The sequence below is a fragment of the Ictalurus furcatus genome, chromosome 11 (assembly GCF_023375685.1).
Source record: "Ictalurus furcatus strain D&B chromosome 11, Billie_1.0, whole genome shotgun sequence".
Classification (NCBI taxonomy): domain Eukaryota; kingdom Metazoa; phylum Chordata; class Actinopteri; order Siluriformes; family Ictaluridae; genus Ictalurus; species Ictalurus furcatus.
Window position 1 is genome coordinate 12,707,696 of NC_071265.1, and position 20,277 is coordinate 12,727,972.

At 39.4% G+C, this 20,277-nt stretch overlaps 1 protein-coding gene across 2 annotated transcripts in view; it reads right to left on the reverse strand.

The window, feature by feature from the left end:
* mmp24 (matrix metallopeptidase 24) overlaps positions 1–20,277 on the reverse strand; it is a 63,154-nt gene that overhangs the window by 5,998 nt on the left and 36,879 nt on the right. For both annotated transcript variants that reach the window (XM_053636220.1, XM_053636219.1), the window contains 3 exons: positions 16,457–16,671; positions 9,011–9,149; positions 5,173–5,439 (listed from right to left, as the gene is read on the reverse strand). In XM_053636220.1, coding sequence (XP_053492195.1) covers positions 5,173–5,439; positions 9,011–9,149; positions 16,457–16,671 — 621 coding nt within the window. The remainder of the gene's footprint in view (positions 1–5,172; positions 5,440–9,010; positions 9,150–16,456; positions 16,672–20,277) is intronic.

Below are 20,277 nucleotides of genomic sequence, written 5' to 3' on the forward strand. Positions count from 1 at the left end.
ATTAGAGCAATTATGTGAAATATTTGCAGTGCTTTTCCACTATTGTGTATGTGTGTCCATACCCCATCACATAACATCACATAATTCGTACAAAAAAGTATTAAAAGTACTCTGGAAATGAACGGGTAGTGATTTGTGATGGGCAAGATTAGGAAAATACAAAAATTTGAAATTTGCAGACTGATTTTCTTTGACATAGAAAGTAAATTGTCCTAATAAGACACAGCATTTTATTTTCATGGTACTGAGTGTACCCATATAAAGTGAGCTACTACAATAATCATGAAAACAAATAATTTTCAGGCCTTTGTCAGATAATCATAATAAACAACAAAACCAGGAGTCACTCTTTTACTGTGACTGAACCTCAAATGGTGTTCTATTAGGTACAGTGTCCTCCACTAATATTGGCACCCTTGGTAAATATGAGCAAAAAAGGCTGTGAAAAATTGTCTTTATTGTTTAACCTTTTGGGACTACTGTTAAAAAAAAATCACAAAAATACTCTGCTCTCATGGATATCAAACAATTGCAAACACAACACAGGTTTATCAAAAAATATTTGTTAAATAAATGTGTGCAACAATTAGTGGCACCCCTATGAATTCATATGATAAATATATATTTGAAGTATATTCCCATTGATATCTTACATTGTTTTTAGTACACCTGGGTGACTAGGAGCAAGAAATTGTTCAACCATGACTTCCTGTTTCACAGGGGTATAAATATGAGGTAACACGTAGGCCAAATTCCCTTAGTCATCCATAACAATGGGTAAGACCAAGGAATGTAGCTGTGATGTGCGGCAAAAGGTTGTTGAGCTTCACAAAATGGGAAGTGTCTATAAGCAAATAGCACAAGCATTAAAAATGCCCATTTCCCATTCAACTGGAAATGTTATGAATCAACCTGGAATTGGAGGTGTGTCTATATTGTTTCAATGTCAAAAAATCTCAATGTCAAATATCAATGTCAAAGGATCACAGCTGGAGAATTGCAGAATTTAGTTGTGTCTTGGGATCGGAAAGTCTCCAAAACTATAATCTGAAGTCAACTACATCACCAGAAGGTGTTTGGAAGGGTTTCAAGAAAAAAGCCTCTACTCTCATCCAAAAACAAACACAAGCGTTTTCAGTTTGCCAGACACTACTGTAACTTCAAATGGGATCGGGTTCTATGGTCAGATGAAACCAAAATAGAGCTTTTTTGCAATAAACACCAGAGGTGGTTTTGGAGCACACAGAGAGGTAGCCATATGGAAAAGTACCTCATGCCCACAGTTAAATATGGTGGTGGCTCTTTAATATTTTGGGGCTGTTTTTCTGGCAGAGGACCTAGGATGCATGGCGTCATGGATTCTATCAAATATCAACAGATATTAAATGAAAACCTGACTGCCTTTGCCAGAAAGCTTGTCCAGCAGGGCAATGATCTACAACATATATCAATATTAACACAAAAAATGGTTTACTGACCACAAACTCAAGGTCCTACCATGGCCATCCCAGTCCCCTGACTTGAAACCCATAGAAAACCTGTGGGGTGAACTGAAGAGGAGAGGTTCCATATGGAGGAATGGTCTCAGATCCATTGCCATGTATTCTCCAACCTCATCAGACATTATAGAAGACTCCGAGCTGTTACCTTGGCAAAGGGAGTTAGCACAAAGTATTGACTGAAAGGGTTCCAATAATTGTTGCACACCTATATTTAACAAAGATTTTTAAAAAAATTTTCTTATAAACCTGAGTTTTGTTTGCAATTGTTTTTGTGAATTATTTTTAACAAAAGATCAAAATGTTTAATAATAAAGAATATTTCACAGCCTTTGTATCACAGATAAAAAAATGTCAAATCAAGGTAAAATATGAGTGACATGAAAACCAAAATTTGGGTAAATAAAAAAAAAAAGAAACATTAAGTTATATGATAAAATTGTGATATTGCTAAATAAGCTGAAGGAATCTTTACCTTAGTACCAAAGATTTCTGCATCATATTACAATTAAAAATAAAAATAGTCTGGTTAGTGAACAAATGGGCTGTTGTGACTTCACACCAAACAACAGAACATATAAATGTGGCTAAAATAATTTCTGTTTGTGAATTCAGTTTGACGTAATGTTTTTGACTTTGGCTGACTTTGACTGGGGCTCCAAGATGCATATGGTGTGGACTAGTTGTCGACAGATATATTGCCAAGGCCGATATATTGGCCGATATTGGGCATTTTTTAATTATTGGCATTGGCCGATAAATCTTCCCCTTCGGCCGATATGTGACAAATCAGACTTTTGACAACATACAGCACATACTTCCTGATTCTGGAATGCAAAGGGCAATATTATATTACATAAATATTATGCACAATAAATGATCATTTAGTTTCACCAATTTTCTGTACTCATTTACTGTAATTAAATTTGTGCTATATCAGCCTCATATTAGATATTGGCATCGGCCATTAAAAAACCCATATCGGTTGTCCACTACTGTGAACTTGAGGAAACACGATGAGAGGGATGTAAAATTATAGTGGTTATGAAACCAAATGCTTGCTTTTACATATAGACAGTGATGCATGACCTTTTATAGGCAACTAACTCCATATTCATGAGAGTGTAAGAAGCTAAAGTACAGTGAGGGAAGAAAATCCCATCACAGCTGATCTGGTTGTGATGACTGATAATAACATACATCAGTGAAACACACTCCTTCTCAAATGCATGCTAAGGGACAAACATAGTGAACAGAAACAACGAATAGGTGTGGCACTTTTGGCCATAATGTAGGTTTGGCCAAAACATTTTTTCTACCTATAACATATTTTGAGAGCTCAGCATTAAGAAAATGATAAATATATTTCATCAAAACATTGTGGAAATGTTTTAATTTTCTTTTCAATCTTGCTTAAGCTATCTTCCTGCAAAGATCATGTTGAGTAAGAAGCCTGTTAAATGCAGTGGTAAATGCAGTGGTAAATGCAGTCAGTCTGCCTATTGATGTCTAAAACCTTGCTAGCTAACTGTGATTTTCTCAGGCTTTCAGTTGTTGAATATGAATTTGGCATAGGCAATAGGCATAGTAGTTGAAAATGGCATAGGGAATAGGACATAAACCTAATCAATTCAGTTTGTAACCAGACACAGGTTGTCAAAATGTTCCTGATGTTTCTGCACCCCAGGGGGATGGAAACTTTAAATTAAATTTTCTCGCTTTTCACTTTTGGGGTTAATCAGAATGCAAACTTCTTGGACTTTATTTCTGGTTGAGGCACATTCAAAACAGAAGCATATTTCAGTTAAAACACTTCATAAATGCTTTCAGTGAGAATTCACGGTAGGTTTCTTTTCCCCTGCACTTTTCAAAACAAAATATGTCCATTATTATGTTTGAACTCTAACTCCTCCTAGGGCTTTTAACCTACATCCACCAAACTTTCATACACTGTCCGACTTATATCCAAGAAGATTGCTCGTGCTTTTCTAAGGGATCTGACCTACGTGGTTCATCTTTTGTCCCTTTTTTCATCCTTTCCCCCATTTACTTGAAGGGAATTAATATATTTTTTTAAACTCCTTTAATTCATTCAGTTTGCAATTTACAACCACCAAAATTTACATGGTCAAACCTGGCTATGCCAGGACCTATCAGAACTGATTGTCTGTAATTTCTCTTTCTAGTCATCCTTCTTTCTTCCCCCATTCATTTTAATAGAGGAAAGCTAGAGTCTGTGATAAAACTGCAAACTCAGACCATTTATAACAAAACATTTCTGTCAAAAATCTTTATACTTTTACCTAAAAACTCCATTCGAGCTTTAAATTGTTGAGCTACTCCCCTGTTCAAAAACCTCTAAATATCTAATCATTTCAAAATATATTTGTCAAGTTATGAACATTTGTTTGGCACTAGGGCAAGTCAAGACTCTCATTCATTTCCATTCAAAATCTGGCACCATCAGCCTTGGCTGTTACTAAATGTTCATTTGTTTTTAAGCATCCATAGATCTTTTTGCATCAAATTGATCAGCAAAGTCTCCTTACATGAACTATACCATGTCACCAAATTAGCTATTTGGTGAATATTTTGAGCACTTGTTTGTGGTGACAAAATTCAGCCTGCTGTTCAAATTTTGTAATAGACTCCCTTTAACCCTCCTATTATGTTGAAAAAAAAAAGTTACATCCATTATGTTATGGGTCAAAATAATGTCCACAGTTTAAATACACACAAAAGAACTAAAAAGAAAGCACTAAAGAACAGCTTAAAACAGTAAACCTTTTTTATGGCTTGTCCAAGACCACAAAAAGAAGAAATATTTGCATATAAGTTCATGACCCTAAATGAGGAAAAGACAAAGAATTTCAAAGAGAAAAAGAGAGATTTCAGTATTTCAGACATCTCAAATGTGGAAATTGGTCAAATTGACCCACAATATAATAGGAGGGTTAAAAGTACAAAAAAGGACAGTGTCAGTTAAAATGTTCCGGAATGTCACATACAGCAATTTCTAAAGTAATCCTCTGTCTGTTTACTCACATAAATACCACTAAGCCTGCTAACTGCCACAAATCCAGAATGGGATGTACAATATGCACAAATAGATGTGTTGGTCAGGTGTCCACAAACTTTTGACCAATTAGTGTAGCTCACTAGGGGATGCACAGTTAGTATCCTTAACTGAATTAGCTAAATTACTTGAAAAATAATTTGTCCAACTCAAACAGTTAAATTAAATATTCTATAGTAGCTTGCTGTAGAGTAATCTACAATAGCACCCATCTCGGCAGATCTGTCCAAGTGGAGATGTGCCTCTGCTTTTCAGCACCAATTCTTACTCATTTACATTGCTTGGCCAGTTTTCTGATACTTGACCTAACAGCACAAATTTTTTTAGACTAATACCAATGTTTGGTCAATTACATTTGCATGTTTTCACTCTGCAGTTCAGCAGTTCACCCTAAAGACATCACCTAGGTGTACACACACACACACACACACACACACACTCACAGCAAAGCACTATAGCAAGAGAAAATCTGCTGCTGTTATACAAGTAAATCAATTTTGAGCATCAGCTATTATTCCTAATTTCTAAGATTATCTTTTAGCGCTTCCTCTCAAGATGTCATAATGGAAACTTTCTTTCTCAAGCCCTTTCACTTACATCCTTCACGGCTGACAAAGGCTCCTTGAGGTGATTCAGGGATGCCCTTCCACACGGTGATGGGTTTGGGATAGCCTGGGTCAGCTGCATGCTTTTCCTCATTGTAGCGCCAGTACTGGTCACCTTTGAAAAAGTAGGTTTTGCCCACAGGCTCCCAGCGCAGTGCTGTGTCAATGCCCTCACGGGGCAAACAATTGCCCAACTCCACTAGGCTGTGCGGGTAACCTGGCTCTGCTGTCACTTCCTTAAATACCCAGTACTTGTCTCCTGTGGGACAAAAAATTAGATCAGAAGTGATATAGATGTTTGATGATTTACTTAGCATTGCTTATTTTAATTAAAAGAACTGATTGATTATATATAACTTTATAAATATATTATATTATACATTACAAACCCAATTCCAAAAAAAGCAGGGACACTGTCTAAAATGTAACTAAAAACAGAATGCAATGATTTGCAAATCTCATAAACTCATGTGTTATTCAGAATAGAACATAGAAAACATATCAAATGTTTAAACTGAGGAAATTTACCAATTTAAAGAAAAAATAAGGTAATTTTGATGACTGTAACACATCTCAAAAACAGTTGAGATGGGGCAATAAAAGGCTGGAAAAGTAAGTGTTACTAAAAAGAAACTGGATTTTTGATTTCCATAAGTTGTAAACTGTAACCATCAAGATTAAAACAAAAAGAAAGCTTGAAATATTTCATTTTATGTGTAATGAATCTAGAATATATGAAAGTTCCACTATTTGAATTAAATTACGGAAAAAATGAACTTTTCCATGCTATTAAAATTTTTTTTGAATATCGTCAGAAAAAATATTATAAGTTAATATATCAACACTGATGGTGAATTATGCACTTTTGTGATACATCCTGAAAGCTTGTTTTTCTTTTAAACTGAAAACATTTATAGATGAATTCTTCGTAATTCCTTCTTTATTCTGTCAGAGATCTAGAGCCTTGAATTAAAAATAGTCTCTCTCTGCACAAGAGGACACAGGGATTAGAATTGTCCAGAGGAAGCTCTGTGCTAAATGATGGATAGGTTCATAGCAAGGAGTAAAGAAGAATCAATACTGAGTTTTCTTGAGATTAGGTACTACTTCTACAGCCACTAGAATTCTTGGAGGAGTGATACTGGTTTAGTGCCAGTTCTCTCTTTTCATAATGATTTATGAATGTTGTTCCTAGTCTTGGAACGTACAGTTTTTTACATTTGGAACCTTTCAATCAATTTTCAAAAATAAATTTAGATATGCACCCAGAAACACTAAGGCCAATTCTTTTGTTTTTGCTATACACTGAAGACATCTGGGTTTGAGATCAAAAGATGAAAATGAGACGTTTTCATGTCCTGATATTTACATCTAGATGGGTTAAACAACTTAGAATATGGCACCTTTGGTGGCAGACCACCCAATGTTTAGGTAAGCAAAAATATAAGAACAAATAGTCTAAATAAACTAAATAACATGTACAGTAATATTTGGTAGCATATCCCTTGCTTGCAATATCTGCATCAAACCGCAACCAACTTAAATCACCAAACTCTTGTATTCTTCTTTTGTGAGGCTTTTCTAGGCTTGTACTGCAGCTTCTTTCAGTTGCTGTTTGTTCTGGGGGGGTTTCACCCTTCAGTCACTACTTCAGGAGGTGAAATGCATGCTCAATTAGGCTAAGGTAAAATCCTCGCAATTAGATTGGGTGTGTTTCTTTGTAATTTGGCAGACAAAGATTTTCTGTAGACTACTGAATTCATTCTGCCATCATGAGTTACATAATCAAGTTACTTATTCAATAAAGATTAGTGATTCCAGAAGCAGCCATGCAAGCCCAAGCCAAGACACTACCTCCACCGCGCTTGACCAATGAGTTTGTATATTTTGGATTATGAGCAGATCCTTTCTTTCTCCACACTTTTTTCCCATCACTTTGGTAGAGGTTAATCTTGGTTCCAGAACTTGTGTGGCTCTTTTGTGGACTTCCATCCATCCATCTTCAACCGCTTACTCCTTTTTTGTGGACTTTTGTGTAGCAAATTCCAATCTGGCCTTCCGATTCTTACTGTTAATGAGCTGTTTGCATCTTGTGGTATGGCCTCTATATATCTGCTCTTGAAGTCTTCAAATGGTGGGTTGTGATAGCTTCACCTCTGCCCTGTGAAGGTTGTTGGTGATAACATTGACTGTTGTTTTTGTATTTTGTATTACAGCTCTCATAACGTTTCTGTCATCTGTTATTGTCCTTGGCTGACCTGTTTGATGTCGGTTTGTTAGTACACCAGTGGTTTCTTTCTTCTTTTGGACATTTCTTTGTATTGACTAATTACCAAATTATTGTATTGACTATACGCAAAGCTTGTGCAATGTCTCTGTGATCCATTTCCCATCTTTTCTAAGCTTCAAAAGGGCTTGCTTTTCTCTTTTAGACAGCTCTCCGATCTTCATGTTGGTCGATCCTTTTTAACAACAAATGCAGTCTTCACAGGAAAAAAACAGGGCTCAAACCAAGAGTAAACAGTCAGAGCTATTAATTGTTTAAACACTCAATCTAACAGGGCGCACCTGGGCAACAAGAAACACCTGCCAGTCACATGTTCCAATATGTTTGATCACTTGCAAAGTGGCAGGGTCAAACAAAATGTACCATGTTCTAAATGAAAACAGAAGTTTTGATTTATCAGTTCATATTCATCTTTTGATCTCAAACCCAAATTTGTATAGTAAAAACAAATAAACTGCCCTTGCCATTATAATACTTTTGGAGGGTAAGATTGTGGGTAGTAAGTGATTTACACACAATGGCTTCTTTGCATGCTTGTAAGAACAACAAATAAGAAGTTTAAAAAAGGAGAAACATTCAGTGTGTTTACATGGACAACAATAATCCAATGTTAACCCTATTAAGCCAATGCTCTGATTAAGAAACTAGCATGTAAACAGCAATTTTTAATTACCTTAATCCGATTAAAGTCATACTCGAAGTAAACACAAATGGAATTAAGACATGTGGAGTACTCCTGTTTTAGTCGCATTATCAACGTGTATTACAGACATGTACACACCTTAATCACACTATTAACGTCATGTGAGAGTTTTCACCACATTTTGCGAGAGGACACGATCACGCACGGCAGTGCTCAACCGTTTAACGGCAAACGAGAGTATGGCTGCGTCCCAAACCACGTACTTGCCTACTATTGGCCTGTAGTAGACGAAATACATGTATCTTGGCTACTATACAGTAGGTAAGTACGCGGTTTGGGACGCAACCCATGGTTTCAAGCAGTCGTCTATTTGCACGTAGAGCATGACAAATAATTAACCGCACTTGAAGCGTTCGTAAAAATTTTAAATAAAAACACCCAAAACTGTATACGGTACCATAACGAAGACGAACTGTATGATGACACATGAAATTCTGGAGGGACATCAGACGGTGTGGTGCGGTGACGTAATGACGTGTGCCGTTAATCGAACTATGTTCTATAACATGTAAAACGGGAACATGAAAGGAGTATTCTAAAAGCGACTTGTGTAAACACCTTAATCACAATATTGTCTTACTCAGAGTAAGGTCAATAATTAGATTACTGCTGTCCATGTAAATGTAGTCATTTTAAAATATATCACAGCAAGCAAATGTATTAAAGGAAACTGAACCTATAACAGACTACACATTAGAATTTTTTTTAATGACCATAGTGTATAAACTTTTTTTACTTAGTGCTTTTTTTGTTCAAGCAAAACTATTTGATATTCAATTTAAATAATCATTTTACTCATTGTGTATGGCAAGCCCATATAAATCAGGCATGTGTATGCACCTTTAAAGAACACAAATTTGCCATCGGATCTCTCATAAGCAGCATCAATGCGGGGTGGGAGACCTTTCCAGAACTGGTCAATCAGCATGGGGTAACCCTCTTGAACCTTGTTACTGCGCAAACGCCAGAACCAGCGATCCTATGACAAGAACATATTTGGCATAATAATTAACATTTAGATAACTAACACAAATATATTCATGTGAGTGGTTATTATGCCTTAAGCAAAAGCCAATGAATGCAAGGCATAATAAACACTCAAATTAATATTTTCAAATGAATCCATATGTACAGTATCATTCTTAAATATGGTAACTGAAGTATGTCTTTAAATTATGATGATTATATATGATCATATATTTTAGAGTCAAGTCATTTATCTTTCCTGCTTAAAAATCGATTTGACTATTATATTTTGCTCTGCAGTTTGTCTGATTTGATTGGATGTGATTAGGTGGTCAAGTTGTCTGTCAAGCCAAGACAAATGTATTCATATATCACTTTCAAAAACAATTTCAATTTGGTTTCATTCATGAATGTGCTGTACAGAGGTAGCTTAAATTGTAAGGATGATTGAGATTTTAAAATTTAATAATAATAATAATAATAATAATAATAATAATAATAATAATAATAATAATAATAATAATAATAATAATAATTGTACCATTCACTACAATTGTTGCCTAAGCTATCACAGAAATCAGAGCAATAACTTTAGACAAAGGGATTCAGGAGTGATTTGTTTCACTCATGATGTGTATGTTTTGACCTTTTGGAAAGGTCTAGCTCAGGGATCGGGAACCTATGGCTCTTTCAGTGATTGCCTATGGCTCAATGAAGGGGAAAAATAAATAAAAACAATCACTAAAGTTAGTGTATCAATTCAATTAAAACTCTATATATTACATATTTTAAAATATTACATAATTCATAATCAATGCCAGGGCGCACGGTGGCTTAGTGGTTAGCACGTTCGCCTCACATCTCCAGGGTCGGGGGTTTGATTCCCACCATGGCCCTGTGTGTGTGCGGAGTTTGCATGTCCTCCCTGTGCTGTGGGGGTTTCCTCCCCCATTCCAAAGACATGCATGGTGGGCTGACTGGCATGTCCAAAGTGTCTGTAGTGTATGAATGGGTGTGTGAGTGTGTATGTGATTGTGCCCTGCGATGGACTGGCACCCTGTCCAGGGTGTACCCCGCCTTGTGCCTGATGCTTCCTGGGATAGTCTCCAGATTTATTTCACTGGACAATGTGGAGCAGAGTGGTAATTTCCTTGTATAATTTATAAATCGGTTGAAAACTACATTTTCAGTTTTTTTTAACAAAGGTGAAACGGCTAGAAGAAAAAAGACGATGAGTATTGTGCTTTCCAATAAGAACGGACAGAGGAATTTGCATATTTGAAAGTCGTATTAATGGTAAGCAATTTACTTGTGTAATGAATGGTGCTCAATTTACTCTTATTTAAGTACTGCATCTTGTATTTTATTAAATGAAAACCAAGTCCCACCTGCTGGCCTATTAGGTGAAATGCAGGCTATTAGGCCAAGAACACACAAAATGTGAAATGGCCTTTATTACATTACCACTTTGTATAATTATTCAATAATATTACTGGTATTAGATAATAACTAATAATAATAATTAAAAATTAAGTTAAAAATATGTTAACTTTTCTCTGGCTCTTTAAAGAAAAAATCATAACTTTTTTTTTTCCTTTTATGGCTCTGCCAGCTAAAACGGTTCTCATCCTCTTGTCTAGAATTCAGTGGTTCCCAAACTTGGGTATGCATACCTCTGGGGGTACCTGAGGTGATGGAGGGGGTATGGGAGCAAAATGCTGAGATTTACTGTTCATTTAATTCCGCCTCACTAAACAACATTAAAATTCTAATTCATGTTTTTCTCATGGCCAACAAATAAACTTGTGCCCCCACCAGTGTACAAACAGCAAAATTGCAATGTTATAAAGATCAAATACATGACATCCAATCAAATTATCCTGTCTTTCGTGGTCAAAACTGCATCCACTCAGTCAAGCGTCAGTGCGCATCTTACCGCATGTCATTTATCGCCAGCACATGGCTATATGATGAAGTTAAGTAATAGATCGTAACATCAAAATGGAGAAGTGGCTACAAAACTATCTGCCCGCAACCACCGCAAGCACTGCTGAGCCACAGTCCTCTGACAGCAGTGGGCCAGGTCCCTCTAACACCGTATCCGTAGCAAGCGTAAGTGGACCCACTGCTACTAGCCCAGTTCACGCTGATACAGACAGCAGTGTAATCGAAGTTGAAACGCCACCTCTTCTTCACCAGCAATTCGCAGAAAAACTATCAAATAGGAGCAAATATGGTGAGAAATATATTTATTTGGGCTTTACATATGCTGGCAGTGAAGAAAACCCCCAGCCACAGTGTGTATATGTGCAAACGTACTCTTTCATAACTGCATGAAACCAGCATTTCTGCGCAGACATTTAGAAATAAAGCATGCTACATACTTTTCCCTAAATAAACCTCGAACTTTTTGAAAGACATTTAAGACAACTCAGGAGTAGTAAGACCCATATAACAGCATAGGAAAATCTAAATAGGAAGGGTCTGGAAGCATCCTACATGGGGAGTTGCAGAGTGGCTCAGATGGGCAAACCCCATACTATAGTGGAGGACTTAATTCTTCCTGCTGCGGCCGATATAGCTGGTCTAATCCTTGGGGAAAATGCCAAAAAAAAACAAAAAAAACACCCAAACAAACCAGAGGATGCCATCGTCAGACAGCACAGTTTGAGAGAGGGGGTACGCAAAGGGATATTAAATGCCTGAGGGGGTACGCCACTGTAAAAAGTTTGGGAACCACTGGTCTAGATGAACAAATGACCATCAGGATGGCATTGCTTCTGCAGCTTTGTGCAAGTATCTGCACCAAACTTATATCTGTCTTATATTGTGTTTGTTTTTTGTGTTGTTTTTTTTTTGTTTGTTTTTTTACTGAAAATTGCTCAATATAAATGCTATTTGATATTAAACCCTGTCACTCATGTGTTGTCGGTATAATTGCACACTGAACAGCTTGAAAGGCAGTAGACAGTTGTTTATACTGGTCTAAACAACTATCCAAACTAGCCAAATTTAAAAATAAGTACACCCCATGGAAATTGTTGCTTTTTTTTTTTTTAACATATTTGGACAAGCAAACATTTGATCATCTTTGAAACAGTGCCTATTAATGAAGTTGATATACTTGAACAAAACAACAAGGAAAATTTGATTTTTCAATAATTTATTCAACAGAAATATCATATTTTCTATAATATATTCTTCTTTGGAAAAAATAAGTCAGTTAAACTTCAACTTTTGGACAGATGGCCTCACATTATCTTCAAGCACTATTTGATATGATGTAGAATTCATAGGTGAATCGTAGAATGCAAGCTGTCCAGTCCCTGAGGCAGTGAAGCAACCCCAAACCATAACATTTCCAACACCGTGCTTCACAGTTGGTATGAGGTACTTCTGCTGAAAAGCTCTCTTTGGTCTGCGCCAAACATGTCTGCTTTACTGTGGCCAAACAACTCTATCTTTGATTCCTCTGCCCAGAGCACATTATTCCAAAAGCCTATATGCTCAGTGACAAGGTTTAGTCTTACAAAGGCTATTTCCTGGTACACCTACCTTGCAGGTCAAATTTGTGAAATCTCTTTCTGATTGTATAGCATTGCACTTTGACTCCAACAGTTGCAAGACCTACTAGCAAATCCTGTGATGAAATTTTGGGGTTCTTGGAGACTTCTTTTTGCATCACATGGTGTGCTCTTGGGCTGAATTTGTTGGGATGGCCAGTCCTGGACAAAATGGCAGTTGTTTGAAATCTGCGCCATTTGTAGATTATTTTTCTTACAGTGGAATGATGTAAATGGTACACTTATATAGTGCTTTTATCCAAAGCACTTTTCACTGTGTCTCATTCACTCACACACCAATGGTAGCAGAGCTGCCATGCAAGGCACTAACTTGCCATCGGGAGCAACTTGGGGTTCAGCATCTTGCCCATGGACACTTTGGTATGTTGAGTCATGTGGGCCAGGAATCGAACCACCAACCCTAAGATTAGTGGACATCCCGCTCTACCACCTGAGCCACAGCTACCCCATGTATTTCAAATAATTTGGGCATCTTTTTAAATCTCTTGTCAGGCGTATAGGCATCCACAACCTTTTTTCTGAAGGCCTTACAGAACTCTTTAGATCTTGGCATGATGACACCACACACCTCAGTAGAAAAGGGAACACCAGACCCTAGATATGAGATCAGTATAAATAAGACAGCTTTCACCTGCACTCCCTAAGCAGGTTCTAATCACTGGCACTCAATCTTGAACACCTGATTCTAATTTTATGGATTTGAAGGTGTGATAAATGTAGGGATTACTTTTTCCATGTGACTGATCTATTTTTTTGTTCATTTAAATTGTGAAAATTACTACAAAATGTAAATTGTACGTCATTTGATAGTGTATCAACTTTATTAATAGGCACTGATTCAAAGAGGATCAAATGTTTGCTTGTCCAAATATGTCAAAAAAAAAAAGCCAACAATTTCCGTGGGGTGTACTTATTTTTTCACATGACTATAGATGGAAGCATTTTTGGCATGTTATTGTAACTTTTGACCAGTAAGTGGTGCTGTCATGAAATTTGTTGCATAGCCTCAGAGCATGGTCCTGAAGCTGCCTATCAAGATTTGTGTCAGACTGCAAGGGTGTTGGTAAGATACAGCATCACTTTTTGTTTGCCGGCTTTGCCGTCAGATTTGTTGGCACGTTAGAAGTTATCAGGGAATTGCACGGACAGCGGATATAAGTGCAAATTTTATTGTAGAAGGTGCAACACAAATAACCAAAACAGAGAAAAGAAGAACTATAGGTTACAAGGCAAAATAGGCAGGCTAAGAGTGAGGCTTTGGCACACATGACAATTACAAAAGATTGGTAATGAATCGCACAAAAACCAGAACTTAAACTGGGGTGCGTATTAGGGGTAACATAGAACAGGTGTGACTGCTAAGTCGGACATGTGAAATGACAAGTTCAGCACTGATTTCAGCATAAACATGACACGGGTAAACCAGTTGGAATATCAATATTCTTTTGATAACTTTTATCTAGGTTGGTCTCAAGATGATGTCTACCAAATTTGGTGTTGATTGGACATAGATTACAGTGGTGCTTGAAAGTATTTTCTATGTATCTGCATAAGTATGACTTAAAACATCAGATTTTCACACAAGTCCTAAAAGTAGACAAAAATAACCCAAATGAGACAAAATACTATACTTTGTCATTTATTTATTAAGGAAAATGATCCAATATTACATCTGTGAGTGGTAAAAGTATGTGAAACTCTAGGAATATTAAGGTGAAATTAGAGTCAGGTGTTTTCAATCAATGGAATGACAAACAGGTGTGAGTGGGCACCCTGTTTTATTTAAAGAACAGGGATCTATCAAAATTTGATCTTCACAGCACATGTTTCTGGAACTGTATCGTGGCACAAACAAAGGTTATTTTTCTTAGGACCTCAGAAAAAGACTTCTTTTTGCTCATCAGGGTGGAAAAGGTTACTAAACAATCTCTAAAATGTTTGGACTCCACCAATCCACAATCAGACAGATTGTGTACAAATGGAGGAAATTCGAGACCATTACTACCCTCCCCAGGAGTGGTCAACCAGCAAAGATCACTTCAAGAGCAAGACGTGTAATAGTCTGTGAGGTCACAAAGGAACCCAGGGCAAATTCTAAGCAACTAAAGGCTCTCTCATATTGGCTAGTGTTAATGTTCACGAGTCCACCATCAGGAGAACACTGAACAACAATGTTATGCATGGCAGGGTGGCAAGGAAGAAAACACTGCTCTCCAAAAAGAACATTGCTGTACTGCTGCAGTTTGCTAAAGATCACATTGACAAGCCAGAAGGTTATTGGATTTGGTTTAAATGAGAAGCATTATGTTTGGAGAAAGGAAAACACATTCAGCATAAGAATCTTATCCCATCTGTGAAAAATGGTGGTGGTAGTATCGTGGTTTGGGCCTGTTTTGCTCCATCTGGGCCAGGACAGCTTTGATGGAACAATGAATTCTAAATTATACTGGTGAAATCTAAAGGAAAATGTCAGGACATTATGGAGCAACACAATGTCCATAAGCACACAAGTTGTTCTACCAAAGAATAGTTAAAGAAGAATAAAGTTAATGTTTTGGAATGGCCAAGTCAAAGTCCTGACTATAATCCAATAAAAATGTTGTGGAAGGACTTGAAGCAAGCAGTTCATATGACGAAACCCACCAACATCCCAGAGTTCAAGGTGTTCTGTACTGAGGAAGGGGCTAAAATTCCTACAAGCAGATGTGCAGGACTGATCAGCACTTACCAAAAACATTTAGTTACTGTTATTGCTGCACAAGGGGGTCACACCAGATACTGAAAGCAAAAATTCACATACTTTTGCCACTCACAGATATGTAATATTGGATCATTTTCCTCAGTCAATAAATGACAACGTATAATATTTTTGTTTCATTTGTTTAATTGGGTTCTCTTAATCTATTTTTAGGACTTGCATGATATTTATGCAGATATATTGAAAATTCTAAACGGTTCACAAAATTCAAGCACCACAGTAGGAGGAGTAGCAAAAAAAAACAACAACAACAGTTTCCGAGATGGTCGACAGGAAGTATACTTGAATTTCAAATGTTGGTGTGCGATCACTTCAGCATACTCCAGGGAATTATATGAAAAAAAAGGATTGCGAATTTAGCACATTCTTCAAATTATATAAGGCAAAAAATTTAAGTTGTTACAGTGCTTGACCACAAAGTGGCTCAGTCATGAAACTTATTGAGTATATTCAGGGCATGATTGTGAAGATAGAGATTTGGGATGATATGTAGATGCATTGCTGAGATACACCCTTATATCCTATTTTTGCATTTGCCAGCACAGGATGCCTAACTTTAAACACACTAACTTTTGGACACATAGTTCAAAAGTTATGACCATAAACATACTTCCAAATTAGGCCCAAGATTGAACCGATGGTGGTGCTAGAGTGTTGGCAACACTTGGCCCATATTTTTGTCAGAAATGTTCCGTAAACCCTCCCCAATCAGTGTGCAAAATTTCACTTTTTACCAGATGCCATAGAGACCCTAGCCAGAAGAAGAAAAGGAAGAGGAAAAAGAGGAAGAGGAAGAAGAGGTAGAATACATTTTTAACCCTGATCAGAAACTTCGAAACATATTCACCAATGTAACTGCATCAGCCATTCTGCTGAAACAAAATTTGCTTCATGTTACTATAAATACAAAATGCATCACAACATATCGACCAGTTGATGGCAGGAGTCCAGAAAATGACAAAAAGCAAGGGAGCTCACCTTGAAAACAAACATCTCCCTCCTAAAAAAGGCCACTGTGTTAAAATTGCCATCACAGATATTGGGTTTTCCATAGCCAGGAGAGGGCCTGTCACCAGAGGGAGGTCGAGGAGGACGGGACTGACGGTCATTTTTCCTTTCAGAAGGAGAGTAAGTCCGCCGTGGTGGGAGGGTTGGAAGAGACCGAGTTGGCTCCAACATTGCAGTTGGGACACCTGGGAAGTATTCCAAAAATGGGGTTTGATAAAATTCAAAGTTGAGTTGAGTAAATGAGAATGATCTCACAGTGAACCTAAGAAGTCATCATTAATGTAGACCTGATAAATGAATTCATAATGGAGGAATGTTACAAAAAAGTCTAGCTGAGGGCAGTCAAACATATAGACTACAGGCCAAAACTTTTTTTGGACGTTTTAAATAAAAATCATATTGTGGGCCATAATTGAACTGAAAGATTAGAAAAAAGAGTTAGTCCTTGTTATGGCCCTAGGGGCAAAATAGAGCAATAAACTTGGGGCCATCAACTAAGCTACTAACAAAACGTACTAATGATATGCAAGTTTTCATTAGCTATCTAAAAAATGTGAAGCTTCCATTGGGTTTCACAGCAATGGCAGGGAATACTTATGCAATCACAACTTTAATGTTTTTATTTGTGCCTTTCAGATAAATGCAGATAAATGAACACATTTATGAGTAGCTGTTGATGTGTCATTCGTCTGCTAAACTGATTTTTTTTGGTCCAGCCCACTTGACATAAATGTAATGTGGTCCATTACCTGAAATGAGTTTGTCAAACCTGCACTAGATTGTTGTATTTCTCTCAAATGGAGGCCATAATACTGATGTCTCTACATGTAGGCTGAAAACGTCCGGGGTTATGCATGTAACCCTGTTCCCTGAGAAGGGAACGAGACGTTGTGTTTAGCATAACACTATGGGAAGCGCCTCTCACATGTGACCGGTATCTGAAGCCTGTTTAAAATCATGCCTATTTATAGGTCTGCCATGATCAGGTGACATGAACCGCGCCATCAGCCTCTATTATCTGAAGCGAAGACGCAATTCACAGGCCTGCCCTGGTATGACAAAGCTACGCAACGTCTGGTTCCCTTCTCAGGGAACAGGGTTACATGCATAACCCAGTCGTTCCCTTTAAAAGGGAACTTCGACGTTGCGTTTAGCATAACACTATGGGAACGAGAATACCCACTCCGTCATACCGAGGGTATGGCCTGTTCAAAAAGACCCAAGCCCGAGGGTCACTGCAAGACACTCGAGCCCGGGGTGGAATGAACATCCAGGCTGTAATAATGAATGAATGTGTGTGGCGTAGACCACCCTGCAGCAGCACACACATCCTGTAAGGATACCCCTTTGGACAAAGCCTTTGCGGAGGCGACTGCCCTAGTGGAATGAGCCCTTATTCCCAGAGGCGTAGCAAGACCGCGCGCCTCATAAGCAATCGAGATTGCTTCCACTATCCAATTAGAGATGCACTGCTTTGACACAGCATCACCTCTACTGTCGCTGCCAAAGCAGACCAGTGGCTGCTCCAATTTACACCACTGGCCGGAGCGGTGGACGTAAGTACAGAGAGTCCTTACTAGACACAGCAGGTGCATTCTCTCTTGTTCCAGTGTGGGGAATGGAGGAGGGCAGAAAGCCTGCAACACCACAGGCTGGGCAGACGATGTAGGCCCTTTAGGAATATAATCTGGCATAGGATACAGGAAGGCCTTGGCTAATCCAGTCAAGGCAGGAAGGGGCAACAGAGAGAGCTTGTAGGTCTCCTACTCGCTTGAGAGATGTCAGGGCCAGCAGAAGAGCTACCTTTAGAGTCAGAAGCTTCTCAGAGGCTGACCCTAAATGCTCAAATGGGGCCCCTGACAGACCTTCCAGGACCACAGAAAAGTCCCAGGAAGGTATGCGCGGCCTGCAGATGGGCCTCAGCGGTATGCGCGGCCTGCAGATGGGCCTCAGCCGCCTGACACCACGCATGAACCTCGAAGTTAGAGGATGTTGCCCCACAGAGGCTCCATCAACAGGGGCATGGCTGGCCGAAATGGCGGCCACGTAAACCCTGATTGTAGAAGGAGCCCACCCCACTGAGAAACATTCTTGTAAGAACTCCAGGACTGTAGCTATTGCACAGTTCACTGGGTCTAGCTGATGTTCCTCACACCACAAGACAAAAAGCTGCCACTTGAGTGCATACAATTTCCTTGTGGATGGTGTTCTAGCATTTAACATGGTCTCTACAATCTCAGTTGTGAGACCAGAATCTATGAGCTGGTGCCTCTCAGGGGCCAGACCCACAGTTTCCATAGTTCTGGCCGACTGTGATAAATCAGCCCTCCGACTTTAGACAGTAGATCCACTCTAAGGACTCAAATGGGGCACCTGACAGACCTTCCAGGACCACAGAAGGTCCCAGGAAGGTATGTGTGGCCTGCAGATGGGCCTCAGCTGCCTGACACCATGCATAAACCTCGAAGTTAGAGGATGTTGCCCCACAGAGGCTCCATCAACAGGGGTGTGGCTGGCCGAAATGGCGGCCACATAAACCCTTATTGTAGAAGGAGCCCACCCCACTGAGAAATGTTCTTGTAAGAACTCCAGGACTGTAGCTATTGTGCAGTTCACTGGGTCTACAGTGGATCCCTGCGGATGGGAATCTCCCAAGGAGTGCCATCTCGCAGGGATATTATCTCTCAGAAGCATATTCGAGCTGGCCAATAAGGTGCTACTAGCAGCAGACATAGACTGTCTTGGCGAACTCTCGCTAGAACTTGTGGGAGCAGACCAATGGGGGGAACAGCGTACAGATGTGACCTTGGCCACATGTGTACCATGGCGTCCAGCCATAATCGTGCGGGAAGAGTAAGGGTGAACTACAGCGGGCTGTGTGTTGTCTCCTCGGAGGCGAACACATGCAATCCCACTTGGCCAAACCTTGCCATATGGACTCCACCACTTGTGGATGGAGCCACCCTGCTCCAGATGAGGGCTGCACCAGAGACCGTGAGCTGGACAGCTGTCTAAGACTGCGCTCCAGCCCATGAGGGAGGTGTCTGTCATTACCATCTTGCGCTAAGGAGACACCCCTAGAGTGTGACCCAAGGCTAGAAACCAGGGACACTCAAATTCTCAGAGCACGTAGGCAGCGCCACGTGACACAGATTATTCTCTGAGGTTTCGTCTTTGGAAGAAACCCCCAACTTCTCAGCCACCACTGAACGGTCTCCTGTGCAATAGGCCCATGCAATTGGCCCATTTTCAGTGTTCTCTGCTCGCTGACCAGAGAACACTGAAAACTTGGGGACCGCCTTGGACAGGGGAGGCCCTTCATTAACACTGGGGGCTTCCTGCCCTAACCACCTCATGTTCCCTGATACGTCCCTCCACGGCCCCTCAGGACCGCTCTTTTTTGCCTGCTTGGCCTTTATGACCATTCTCAGATCAGGCCTAGTAGCAGGCCGTGACTGTGGCCACCCGGTTCCCCTGGCTGTCTGTGGGGGTTGGCGGGCTGCCATACTCGCCTTCTGGGTCTCCTTCGCACTAGTGCTGGCCCGGGCTCCACTTGTGGATGCCCGGGTGAGCTTGAGACAACAGGGAAGGAACTGGCTGAATGTTGCCATATGTCAAGCTCACTCAGCAGGTCTGCTTAGTAGGCCTGCAACACTGTCATTGTCTGCAGTGACCCACAAGCAAGACTACTACTGCATAGGCCTTGCCCACCAATGCCACGGTGGCCTTACACGGTGGTTTGGATGGCAAAGCCGGCCCCCCTAATTACCTGCCGTCAATGGAGAGAGGTA